The 13,423-nt window shown below is 36.6% G+C and overlaps 2 protein-coding genes and 1 long non-coding RNA gene across 3 annotated transcripts; 1 reads left to right on the top strand and 2 right to left on the bottom strand.

The window, feature by feature from the left end:
- Positions 75-2,374, top strand: LOC109833686. Its single transcript, XR_002245317.1, has 3 exons — positions 75-469; positions 1,427-1,853; positions 2,104-2,374. It is a non-coding gene; the product is annotated as an uncharacterized LOC109833686 (long non-coding RNA).
- Positions 3,877-10,354, bottom strand: LOC109834913 (uncharacterized membrane protein At4g09580-like). Its single transcript, XM_020402928.1, has 5 exons — positions 10,304-10,354; positions 8,715-8,974; positions 6,560-6,830; positions 6,265-6,435; positions 3,877-4,300 (listed from the first exon to the last, which is right to left on the bottom strand). The coding sequence occupies exons 1-5, from the start codon at positions 10,352-10,354 to the stop codon at positions 4,163-4,165; spliced, it is 891 nt and encodes a 296-aa protein (XP_020258517.1). The 3' UTR covers positions 3,877-4,162.
- LOC109833685 (30S ribosomal protein S13, chloroplastic) lies at positions 11,077-13,387 on the bottom strand. Its single transcript, XM_020401442.1, has 3 exons — positions 13,183-13,387; positions 12,865-13,089; positions 11,077-11,495 (listed from the first exon to the last, which is right to left on the bottom strand). Exons 1-3 carry the CDS (start codon positions 13,297-13,299, stop codon positions 11,331-11,333), a joined length of 507 nt encoding a protein of 168 aa, XP_020257031.1. The 5' UTR covers positions 13,300-13,387; the 3' UTR covers positions 11,077-11,330.

Here is a 13,423-nt window from a genome sequence, read left to right as displayed (position 1 = left end):
CGCGTCAAAAAATTAACCGCCCTAGCTCCTTTCCCCCCCAAAATGAAAATTTTTATCCTAAAATCAGCCTCATCCCCCCAAATCCTTAACCTCACACCCCGGCCCCTCCCTCCCCCTCTACTCCCTCTCCCTCCAAGGCCAGGTCGCCGACAATCTCCCGCCACCGGAGGCGACCGCGAAGCTCCTCCTCTCGACCTCGATCTCAAAGCTCCGCCTCTACGGCGCCGACCCCGCCATCCTCTCCACTGGTGAAGAACGGCGTGGCCAAGCTCGAACCGTCCTTTACCATCGATCTCGCTGACGGCACCGTCGTCCGATGCGGCTCTTAAAGCCCTAGAAACCTCCCCTCCTCTGCTTCGTTCGCGTGCTCCTCACATCGGAGTTCGATCCGAGAATGGCCACCTCGGTGATGCTTCGAGCTATGAGGCGGCGAGATGTGGCCTCGTCTCTCTCATCTCCTCTCAGACCTGTGAGCTCTCTTTCCTCTATATTATTCTCCTATCTTTTTGATGTTATTTTGATGGAGAGAAAACCGTGTTCTATTTTGCTTGATTGATGGACTGTTGATCTGTTCAATTTTGGGGAACTCAGCTGTAACCCCAGCCCCAAAGTTGTGGGTTCTATTGGTTTTTTTTTTTTGTTGTGATTATACTCGTTATTATCTCTACATGATGATGGTCGATCGATGTTGCTTTTTTCCAATTTAGCTATTGTAAGATTAGTAACTACAACCAGTTAAGTTCGCTGTATTGATCTGCGACTATAAATTTAATAAATTGAGTTTTTTTTTTCTTTTTAAAACGTTGATCTGGGAGTTTAGGTTTCTTAGGAGAAAGGATGTGAAAAATTTGATGTTTAGATTTGGAATTCTGTAATGAAAAAGAAAACAAAGGATTAGCCAATACAGGTTGAATTCTGAGAACTATAACTCCGATAAAATCTGAAACTTAACATTTTTATGATTCATTTTCTGTTTTTGGTAAACTACTTTTTCGTATAATTTCCTTAGGACATTTCATGCTTTATCGTGCTTTATCACATATATTAGGTTTGGTTTGCTTGATCTAACATAACCATTAGCTACTCATTTCCATGATATGCAGCTGTTTATGATGTGTATGGTCATCGGTTCTTATGGAATTATGATATTGTTATGATTGAATGTTAGTGCAATCTGAATTTTTTCCCATCAAATGAGTTGCTACTGTTCTCATGGAATTAATTAAATTCGTTGGCTAGTCTTCTCAAATGTGCTTGATGAGTGGTAGTCGGGCCATATAGTGACGGTGTGATACCGATACACTACACATCAAAGAAAAATGACATGCTTGAAGATGCTAGCAGTTACTTATGTTCACTTACTAGACTAAGTAACACTCTTTGATGTGTATTGTTTCATGTACACATTCTGCAATCTATTTTACAGACTGTACAGCTAACTGCATCTGGAGATTTGTGGAGTCATTGTTGTTGTGTAAACTCCTGTTGCTTGAGGATTCAAGTCTCTAAGTAGCAACGGAAAGCTTGATATACATAAGGTAACTATTGTGTTTGCATACACCATTTTCGTAACGTCAAAATTTGGAAGGATCTCAATGTACGATATAACATGAATAAGATGTGGTCAACATTAGTGTGTAGTCAGGTTTTTACTTGATTAATACACAAGCTAGCTTGCACTCTCGCCATCTCTATATATTCTTATTAACCTGATATTAATATAGTTTTATTTAATAGATCTTTGTTTCAGGCCTGCTTTCCTCCTTCAGCCTAATTTCTCTATTTCAGGGAAAAATTTGTTCTTCGCTTTGCTAATTCCATGGACAGTATGAGTACATAAGAGGATATCTAAGGTAAGTGCTCAATTCCTCTAGAAATGGTAAATTTTCAGTATCCTTATTAAAGTTAACAAGATATCCGCATCTATAAACCACTTCTAATTTCCTTTAAAAAAACTCATTCATTATATTTCATTTTTGATGTAATAGCAATTACTTTCATAATATTTAATTCTCTTATTTGTCGCATTAATAAATCATCTTTGGATTTCCTTCCTCAAAGAATAAGCGTGGCCGAATTATGCTGATTATAAATTTCCTACAGAGATGGGGTTGCCAACTGAATATCTTGTTCCCCCTGTTAGCCCAAAAGTGGTATGTTTTGATTCATTTTATCTGGTATTATCTCAACTTATGTGGAAGAAGGTGAAGAAGAGGGTTTGAGTAAATGTATAGGGAAGGAGTTGAAGAAGCTTCTGCAGTGTTATATCCATTGTAAATAATTTATGTAAAAGTTTGTAAACAATTTATGTATCTTTCTACTATTTTGTTGAATGTATTTTTTGAATATAATGAGATTTGATATTGGAATATAATTAGATTGTGTTGGATACGAATATAATTTTTTGTTATTCAATATTGTGTGCATAAACCTAAAGTAGATTCTGCAAAAAAAAAAAAAAAGTACTGTAGCATAGCATCCTAGACGGAAATTCCGTCTAGAATGCTCAAATTCCGTCTAGGATGCCATTTTTTAAGAAAAAAAATAAAAAAAAAATAAATGTTAATTTCCGTCTAGAATGAGTATTCTAGACGGAATTCCGTCTAGAATACTCATTCTAGACGGAAATTTTTTCCGTCTAGAATGCATTATTCTAGACGGAAATTCCGTCTAGAATAATCCGTCTAGGATGTATTCTAGACGGTTTTCAATTCCGTCTAGAATATTCCGTCTAGGATATATTCTAGACGGAATTTCCGTCTAGAATACTACATCCTAGACGAAAACTTTCTAGACGGATATTCTAGACGGAATTCCGTCTAGGATGTGTATTCTAGACGGAATTTTGAGCATCCTAGACGGAATTTTCCGTCTAGGATGCCTAATTTTTTACTTGTAATTCTCCATTTTCTCAGGATGTTTGAATTTATGAATCAAGTAGAAGAGGTAGAGATAATATTTTTGTGATGAACTTTGATCCTTTTACCGTGGGGGTCTAACCGATCTCTTAATGTTGTAGCAGTGGACCTCTTCAAAAGACTAACCAATGATACGGATCATTTCTTCATAGACCAGTGAGGTTTCGCATGAAGGACTGATACTTAGAGGGGGTTTGGAAACGCTTATTTTTTTCTAAGCATACAAGTTATGATAGCTTTCGGTGGCATTTAATTTTTATCATAAAAACATTATAAAAATTATTTGGATTGTCTGGTTATTTGTATGATCAAACATAGCTTATTTATGTAAGCCTATAAGTTACTTTATTAAAAGATGAGGTATACCAGTTTTTTAGAATATAACTCAACACTTGGAAAAGCCCACGTACGGCGAATATTTTTTGTTGCTGCCGGAATAAGCAAAAGTCCAAATCCTATTAACATAGTAACTGAAAGTAGAAGAAGATGTATTATCCACGCATATTTCTATGTATGTTCCATAAAAAAACAAATTTCCATTTCGTATTTTACTGAAGCTTAAAAGCAAGTTTAACTAAAAATAGATATGTCATACCAAACACCCTTTAAATTAATAATGAGAAAGATTTAATTAAAATTAATTCTTTTGACCATCATTTACTCACTTTCGAAAAAACATGCAAATAATTGCCCGCAGGAGTGTAACCTCTGTAAATCAGAAAGACTTCTACAATCAATTGAAACACGACGGCAGTATCTAATTAGAGAATGATCCGCATCATTAGCCAGCCTCCTTTTTAAACAAAACAAAAGAATTTTATTTATTTATTTATTTAATTTAGATAGACGGAGGCTTATAAGACATCCATCAAAAATCACCAGCTAACAGAGTCAATAACCCAGACCAGTACAAATCGCCTAACTGCCTTTTAAATACAATCATTCACAAAAATTGCAATAAAGACATAAATCTGTATTTCATTTCTCTTCAACAAAAGGCAAATACATCAGGATCTTAGATGCTATATTATGATTTAAATACACATATTCGAAAGGACTAGTTCTACACTGCAGCCTCTAAGCTACCTCTCCAAATAAAACGGAGAATCAAATCAAACAAAACTAGGATATCTGGAAGATATTTGAATTTCTAAACAAGACAGGCATAACATTACTTTAAAACCGCCAAGGTTTCTTTTCCATCAGTTGTGTATGTAAGCAACTCATCGTGAATAAAGCAGCAGCTAATCCTCATTATATGCCCGCTTTCGTTTTAAGATAGTCGGGACTATAGATATGAATCCAATCATGAATAAAACCACCAAGGTCTTGAAGTCGTATAGATCTCGGACTGATTTTAGATCCCCAAGAGCAAGACCAGCCTGTAGATGAACAATTCAAAGAGGTCATGCTTCAAACAGCAAGTTTGAGTGTTCCAGAATAAGTATCACTATAAATTAGATAATACGTCGGCGTTGTCCTAGTTCAGTCTTAGGTTGCTGACCATCTTGGAGTGGCCCCAAATTAATAGTGAGTGAAAATGATCTCTCCTTAAAACCTATGGGACAGAATAATACCTGACTTTGCTGTTTAAGCGCATATTGATCATATAAAGGTGTAAAACGAAAAGGTATGATGACAACATTCCATAGGGAAACAGATTGATCTCTGTTTGCACAACGCTAATGCATTTATGTACCTATTCCAGCTATATATCCAATAAAAAGCTGCAGGGAGCATAATATGAGGTAATTCGATTATGTCATGCTATAAACTAGCTTTGAATGTCTTTTAGAGTTTGCATGTCCTTATCAGTTGGGAGACAGAAAATAAATGGAGTCTTGAAAAAAGATGCCATGTGATGATATGATGTATGATAGATGCAAGAAAATGATTATGTCATGATATTTCATGAATTTAATACTTGATTTGTTTACACCATGTGTTTATACATGACCCGTAAGTATATTATCTATTGCTCGGGACCTTGGGTGGTTAGTCAATTCAAACGGTGGAGCTATTTACTTCACCTACTGTTTATTTATTTGTTAATTAAATTTTCAAGTTACAATTTAAGGAGACAATGATTATGCCATGATTTTAATATATTTATTACTTCATTTGTTTACACTATGTGTTAATAAATGACCAGTAAGTATGTTATCTATGTTTGGGTGGATAGTCAGATCAAACAGTAGAGCTATTTACTTCAACTACTGTTTATTTATTTGCTAACTTATTTTTCAAGTCAAATGCTTCAAAAAGATAATGAATGCAGCTCACGACACAGTTATGAAATTTCAAGATTTGGGTTAACATCCATGATAGAGATTGATTCATTAGAAAGCTTATCTGTTACCTTGTTAGAAGAATGAGTTTAATATACAATCATATTATCCTTCCTCTGTGCGTGAGCAAGGGTTGTGCTCCTAGTTAACTCAAAATAACCACATCATGGCTCTTGTTAGTTTTAAAGAGAGTGCTCAGTGAGCAACACTCTTGCTAGAATCAAGGCATCATAACTAAAGTTTGAAATGCTTATGTGAAATACGTGCATGATGGAAGAGAGCATACTCCAAACAGCACTTAACTGCTACAGTAAGACTAAGGTGGCCATTTTGAATCGGACTTGTTAAGGCAGGTCACAGTTTTGCAAAGCTGGAATCCTAACACATAGAACTCGAAGTTCAATTTATCATGTCAAGCCAGATTATATACAGATATATGAGGACAAAAGCACGAGTCTTAGAAATATTTGCATGCTTATTCTTGAAATCACCAATGCATCACCTCCTTTCAGTTGCACATTCAAAATTTCAACCACAGATTTATGACATAATATGCTATATTTATGTTCAATCAATTATTCAAGTTAAGTCTAATTTTAATTCACACTTTTTGGTGCCAGAGAAACTCATGGTTTCAGAAACATGCATGATCCACAAAGAGATTAATAAATGCTTTGTCAGTTGGTTGGTCAAGCCAGCGACAAGGAAAAACAGTTTTTGCTCCTACTAGTATATAATTCAAGATAAAATGAGCAAAGCCAAAAGAATGCATAAAGGCGGCTTTCAGTTACTCAGAAGTTAGAACCATGGTAGTAGATTAGGAGTCATTTACTTAAAACTGGAGGCTTGAACATTGAGACAAAGTACTAGATGTACAATAAGCCTCTTAGAGATAAGACTTCACCACATCAGAAGCCCAACCACAGAGAAATTAAGAACCTAATTAACTAAATCTTTAACATAATGAACATATCAGAATACCGTGATGAAAGGGGGAAAAGCTTTAATAGACAAAATAAATAAGAAAACAATGAGTACAAGTAATAAAAGAAACTTACTCTGACTGTGATATAAGATGCCGGAATAAGACCAACCATTGTCGCAAGAAAGAAAATATGAAAAGGTATATCAACTATTGGCGATGCTACATTTATAAACGTATTGGGCAATGTTGGAGTTATCCTCAAGAAAAGCATATAATTCAACAGCTTTTCTCTCCGCTTCGCTATCTGCACTAGAAAGAAATAACGTTCATCAACTAGGTCATAGACTTCACCTAGGCATATAATACATAGGCAAGCAATATTAGAATACCAAGACTAGTCAAATTCGAGCTCAGAAGATGGGCATTACCTCTGCCTGGAAAAATCTCAGCTTTTCAGGCCATAACCAGTTAACCAAAGGCCTACCAATCAGCTTAGAAAGGAAGTAGCAGGATGATGCACCAGAAGTGGCAGTAAAAACAACCAAAATGACACCTTTAACAACTCCAAAAAGAGCTCCAGCTAGCAATGACATAAATATTGTTCCAGGAATCATAAATGTCTGCATGAAGATGTATGTTGCACAGTAGCCCAGCATAAATTGGGCTTGGTAATCACTTGCATACACTGCTATATTATCTCTGCAAAGAAAAAGTACGAATGAGGTAAATGAAAACTCACAGATAAAAAAAGGTCATGCATGTACTAGTAGCTTAGTTGATCATAAGCATGCAAATACTTTAGGATATCAGAGTTATGTGAAATGTGTCTGCAACATTAATTTTTAGGTTGTTGCATACTTGCATGAACAAACAGGTGATTGTAGTTTGATGCGACGGACGGTTAAAGTGTTTAAAGATGAATAATACTCCCTTCCAGTATGCTTCTGTAACAAACGCAAAATGTGTAGGGCATTTCTGCACCAATTCTGGGATGTAGAAGTCAGACTAACAGCTAGTTTTAAATTCCTAACACAAAGACAAACCAATGGAGCAAAGAGACTAGAGGTACGCCTAAAGGAACTTGTAGTTAAGAAGATATAATGGTTGGCTTATGTAATCAAGGAAATGACCCTTATCAGAACCGAATGCAGAAACCAGAAAAGGACTCATGTAGCCGGACAAAGGATTTCTTGTTGTTGTTCTGACTAAATGCATAGAACTCCACAAAACTGACTATATGCATGTATCACTTATAATCAAAGAAGTAAAGATCAATAAACAAATAGACTATAGTATCCCTATTTATAAGAGATAAATATAAGCACTATAAAGTCACAGTCTAATAATTGTATAAGTTTATAAGTTAATAATCCTGTGTGTGTGTGTGTGTGTGTAAATAATCTGTCTCTTAGCTATGGTCTAATTGATCCTTTGAGGGGCGAAAACGCGGAATAATCAGAAGGTGGTGAACTGCTGCATTTGACGTAGATAGAATACTTCGTTAATGTGTTCCAAGATGCATTACATGTAAAAGGCTAAAAGTTAAATCTTAGAGAAACTAGTACTGTTAAGTGAATTTTTATACATTATTTTCCAAGCAAAGAACAGAACATGGCAAATAGAGACAAACACACTGCACCCCACCAATAATACAGGCTTCATGATACTCTAGATAAATTTACCTGTAAGTATGTTGCATGAAAGCAAATCCTTGCTAGCATTGAGCTTGCTAGCATTGAGCATGCAACCATTACTAGAAGTTAATGATACTCTAGATAAATTACTTGCAAGTCTGTTTCTTTCAGCACAATCTTCTTTGCTAGGTGGATTCTAAAGAGAAATACAGCTACTACCAACTAACAGAACTACAGAATATAGTCAGCCCAAACAAACTACTAAGACTTGCTTTTCAAATTTCAAGTTAAAAAGACTCCATAACGCTGCAATTTACCCCTCATTTGGCATCCATATAGTTCTCACTTCTCAGGTCTCACAGCGCGTTTTTTATTGGATGGTATGACCACTCTAGCCCGTTATTAGGGCACAGAAAATACAAAATAGGTGTTCATACCATTTAATATTTTGAACTTTCTTATCTTAATAGACTTTTCTATCACATTCATCTTTTAGGTCATACTTTGGAATAACTGGGTCCTCTATTACAAATTTTAACTCCCTTGATATTGCAGGACTTGCTTAATCACAAAAGGTAATAATAAGTAAGTTAAGTTCTATTCACTTTATTGTTATCGTATCATTTGTCTATGATAGGAGTAATCCAAATACCACACCACATTTAGAAATTACTGCTGCCGCAAGTTTCACATTACTAATTCGAAGATTTTTTAAAGGTGCTACTTTAAGGAGGAAGATAACGATTTTTCCTAAGCAATTCGAACAACAATTTAACATATCAGCGTCCAAAAGGGGAAAGGGCATTACAATCCAACTCACATCAATCAAAATCATTCAGAAAACCCCCAAATTTTGAATTAAAGTTCCATTTTTGTTCAATCTGCAGCACATTACGGTTCAAATTAAAACAAATCCCTGAAGGACAAAAAAGGAAAAGAATTGACTCACTTGAGAATTCGCAGATCCGCCAAATTCCTCGGCAATCGAAGGATCCGATCGTACTCAGCCTCAGGCATAGTGAGAAATATGCAGAAAAGTCCAACGGCAAAGATGACGAAGACGGAGATGGCAGCAGCGAGCTCCCACCTAGATAACGGAAACCTAACGTCGGATCTCGGCTTCTTGCTCGTCGGAGAGTCCTCGCCGGCGCCGCTTCCGGCGCTCTCCTCGCCGACGCCATTAGAATCAGAGGAGCGAGAGATCTCAGGCTCTCAGATACTGCGTATCAGCATCAAGATCTCTGAGGATTTCTTGCAGGGAAAACCCTGGAGTTGTGAAATATGGGGCGAAAATGTAAAATTGGGGACGGAGAGGGGGTTAGGTGTAAGAAAAGAAGGGGATCGAGGATAAGAGGGGAGCAAAAGTTAATGCGACGTATTGCGGGGTTTTAGAATGTTGAACGAGTACGAAGAGGAAGACATGGAGCTGGAGTTGGTTTTGTTTTGCGTTCGGGTCGGGCACGGGTACGTTAAATCGGGTCTGAATCATAGATCCGAAGGAAAATTTTTTATAGTAACATCTTTAATTTGTGACTTTCTTTTTCTTTTTTATGATGACTTTGTTAATGATTATTATTTTTTTATGATTTAGTAGGCGTGTTTTGAACATTAAATTTTGCCTCGGGTTCTAATTCTCTCAACGTTATGCAGTAAAGCTCCTACACTATCCTGATCGGGAACAGTGTCGATGAGCATTAGGTCTTATGCCTACTATTTTTGGAAGATTTTGGTGAATTGGAATAAGATATTACGCTAAATTTCAAAATTTTAAGATAACCGAATTTCCTTCTTGAGATATACATAATAACAATGAGGGAGTAGATTGAGACACCATTCTAATTGATTTGTTCTTGATCAATAATCCTAGCCACAAATCGTTCCCCTCGTATGAGATCTCTAATGTTTTTGTTCTTGGTACCGAACATACTTATTTTTTTTCTTATATATGTATGATATCAGATGATTATCATGAATCACGTCGTGATATCTCGGAACGAATGGAGATGAAAAAAAGTATGAAAACATAGCATGCATCAGATACTTCATGCAAGTAGGGGCTGCGTTGCAAAAGATCTGCTAGTTGTTAATTTCTGAATCTGAAGTATATTGGGAAATAAGGTTCGAATATGCCCATTGATCTCGAGATACTGTGCTTTAACATGCCATGGGGATAAACCCACATACATCTTAACAAAAAAAAAAAAAAAAGCTTTCAGGCAAATATCCAGCATAAAAACTTTAAATTGTTTTTTGAACAACCATGATGGTTCAGAAACATCAATATTGTGAACGCAACGTAGATGATGCACTGGAACTAAGACAGAGGCTTGAGTTTCACCTGTCTAGCGTATTACTTTACATCTTGTTATCAACGAAACACAGGAATTTCATAAAAGAGAAAAACAATTGATGTGAGGTGATGAAGCAATAAAGATCACAAAAGGCAGCACTCGAAAAGAACAAGAAAAAACACGGTATTAATCGTTAGCGACAGCCATCTTTCTATATACACTGGAGACAATTTCCAGTACAGGATACCATGTCCGCAGCGAGGTAAGCTGAAACTGTATCTTTATGAATGTACAACATCAGACGTAATGCCGAAGAGATGAACAAATAGGAAGCACAGTAATAATCATAAATGTAAGCTCAACCCTTGCTCGATTTCACCGACTTTTTCAAGTTTCCTTTAAACAAAACACGTGCAACCGTCACGCAGCACAATATCACTAAATGGTTTAAGGACGATGTCAAAATTGGAATTATATTGAGAAGGGAACAGACACAACTCAAACGAGCGGCAGCTTCTCTCTTCTGCCACACGGGTCCAGCCTGTGCTTTCAGGCACTCACAGAAAAATCAATAAATGGTGTGCAATTTGAACCTCTTTAAAAGTCCAATGGAACAGACTCATTTCAATTTAAACATAAATGTAATATTACTAATATGAAACTATTAGAAGATGCATTATAAGAACAAATCATGTGTAGTAACACGAAAAAAGAATGTTATAAACTGAAGGAACATGTAGTTGATATCAATATCCATACCCTACCATATGAACTATAAAACATGATTTAAAGGGCTAAATTTCAGGAAAGATAATGAAGTCAACCATTTCGACATGCACTGAAACAATAGCGGGATTATCCACGAGAAATCAGCATCCCGTGATTAAAAATGGTGCTCAACTTAATTTTGAATGATAGGTTAAAACCAAAGCTAACTATAACACAAACAGAAGTTGCATCATTTTTTTTGGGACCGAACCAGTTTTACTGAGATAAGGGGCGAAAATTTCTGCATAGTAGTAAAGCACCAAAAAAATTACTTTTACTCTCATAAATGGTGCATAGTGAAATATACATCATACTCGTGCAGGCTAGCATTGTTCAATGTCATATATAAAGAAAAAATTATATCATCCAAGGAGTACGCTCAGAAATGGCAGAAGACATTGAGATTAAAGACCATGAGGAAGGTGTACAAATTCAACATCCAAGTTGGTGAACAATAATTTAACAGAAGAAGAGAAGAAGGCATCCATTACTGATTCAGTGCCTCATCAACGAGTCTTCTTCTTGCCAGCAACAGTGACCTTTTTGCCCTTCAGAGTCCTGCAGTTGTTCTTTGTGCGCTGACCACGACATGGTAGACCCATTTCATGCCTAATCCCCCGATAGCATCGTATCTCCTTCAATCTCTCAATAGCCAGCCGATTGAAACGTTTCTATTTCCAAAAATACAGAACCAAAAGAGGATCGTAAAAAACATGGGAATTTTGAATCTTTGAATTGCAGAAAAGTTGATGAATAAAATAATAGGGAAGAGAAAGAAATATGCAATTGGTCAGTTTCAATCTCTTCCACTGGGAAATAACTTAAAACTTGACTCAAAAAGTTACAGGGTTAAATTTAACACCGACCTTTCCCTCACTTTCTCTATCTAAAAACTAAATAAGGGAGACAAATTTCTGACTTTTATTTTCTCTATAATGAATTTCCAAATAAACCAAACATGATGTGGATTGGAGCAAAATTTCAACAATTTTGAAGATAATTACAGGCTTTGTCCTCCTGTCCTGAGCCTGTTCGCTTGCTTCTATAACTGAATTAGGTAAAGAATCTTAAACACTAGACATCATTTTACTCCAGAGTATAAATAAGAACAAAAAACAAAAGCTCCACGCTACATTTTGTTAAGTTTAACTCAACTTGATGGAGATTAAAAGGAAAGAAGAAAGTTCAAGGCCTTCATTTTGAGATGTTTATACTTATAGGTCACCAAGCAAAGGGAGCTATTTCTGACTCACTTCATGAAATTTTGAGCATCATCGAACAAAAGCGTCGCTCAAAATATACCCTAGCAAAATTTTCCCCCTCGTGGCCACATATCAAGAAGCTATTTTTTTCAATTTCCTTCCCTGATATCAAGGTGGATTTGGTTCCTATCTACTCCATAGCTTCAAAGAGATGATAATGCAATTCCTTACAAAATCAAATACTCATACATTTTGAGATCAAACATTCCTCTCGTTAATCCTGTATCGTCTAAACCAAACATATTCAGACTACTAGTCACGGATTTAGCAGTGAAATCGTGTGCAAAATCAAATCTTTTATGGAAACAAGAAAAACCAAAAGGGGGATGAAAGCATTACAAGGTCACCTTCAATCATGCATCCAAACAAAATTTCTTTTCGTGTTTCTAGTGAACACCTAGCAGAAAAGCCATCTCATTTCCCCCTTTCTTATCATTTACTCTATGATTTCACGTAGAGAATTTCTATGGTCCGCTACACCAAAACTCTGAAGCTACGGTGAGGATGGAGGTTATACCGCAGGTTATGGGCCATTTCGATCGGCTGAAACCCGGACTCACATAGTGATAACTTTCATTCCGAACCCTCTTTAAATTTGTAGCTGATTGGGTTGAACCTGGACTGCCATTATACTCTGTCCACTACGTCATAATTAGCCCCATATCATCTAACCCTAACAAATTCAACCTTCCAATGAAGGATTCAACCTTCCAACCATGCACAAAATCAAATCTCTAACGATAAAAAAAACAAGACCAAGAGGGGATAAAATCCTTACAAGGTCTCCTTCAACCATATACTTTGAAACTTCATCTCTAAGACTAATGAGCTCCTCCTCGCTCAACTCCTTAGTCACCTTGTTATCCAAATTGAGATCACACAGAATCTGACGAGACCTCGAGCGCCCAATCCCGTGAATGTACTGAAGCGAGAACTCGACCCTCTTGTTGTTGGGTATCTCAACTCCACCAACACGAACGCACCTGATGCTCAGACCTCCACACTGCAAGAAAAACAAAAACGTTTGGAGAAAAACTGGTGTCAAAAGAAATTTGGGTTTATGGGTATTTTTTATTTTTATTTTATTTTTATTTACCTTTTGGGTGGGCGAGGAATTGGGGAAGGAGAGAGAGAATGAAGGGTTTGCGCCACTAGAGGAGACGATCGAGAGAGAGGAGGCGAGGGGGAGTGACGATAAGGAGACCGCTGCCATTTTTTCTTTTGGGTGCGGATTTGCTTCCCTGGGGTTTGAGAGCGAGGAGCGGATGAAGGGATAAGACACGTAAGATTGTAATTATAAAATTGGGTGTTTTCTCTCGCGTATGAAGTTTCAAAAA

The sequence above is a fragment of the Asparagus officinalis genome, chromosome 3 (genome assembly GCF_001876935.1).
Source record: "Asparagus officinalis chromosome 3, Aspof.V1, whole genome shotgun sequence".
In the NCBI taxonomy this organism is placed as follows: Eukaryota; Viridiplantae; Streptophyta; class Magnoliopsida; order Asparagales; family Asparagaceae; genus Asparagus; species Asparagus officinalis.
Note: the sequence above shows the minus strand (reverse complement) of the source record. Positions and strands in the feature narration are given on the sequence as shown.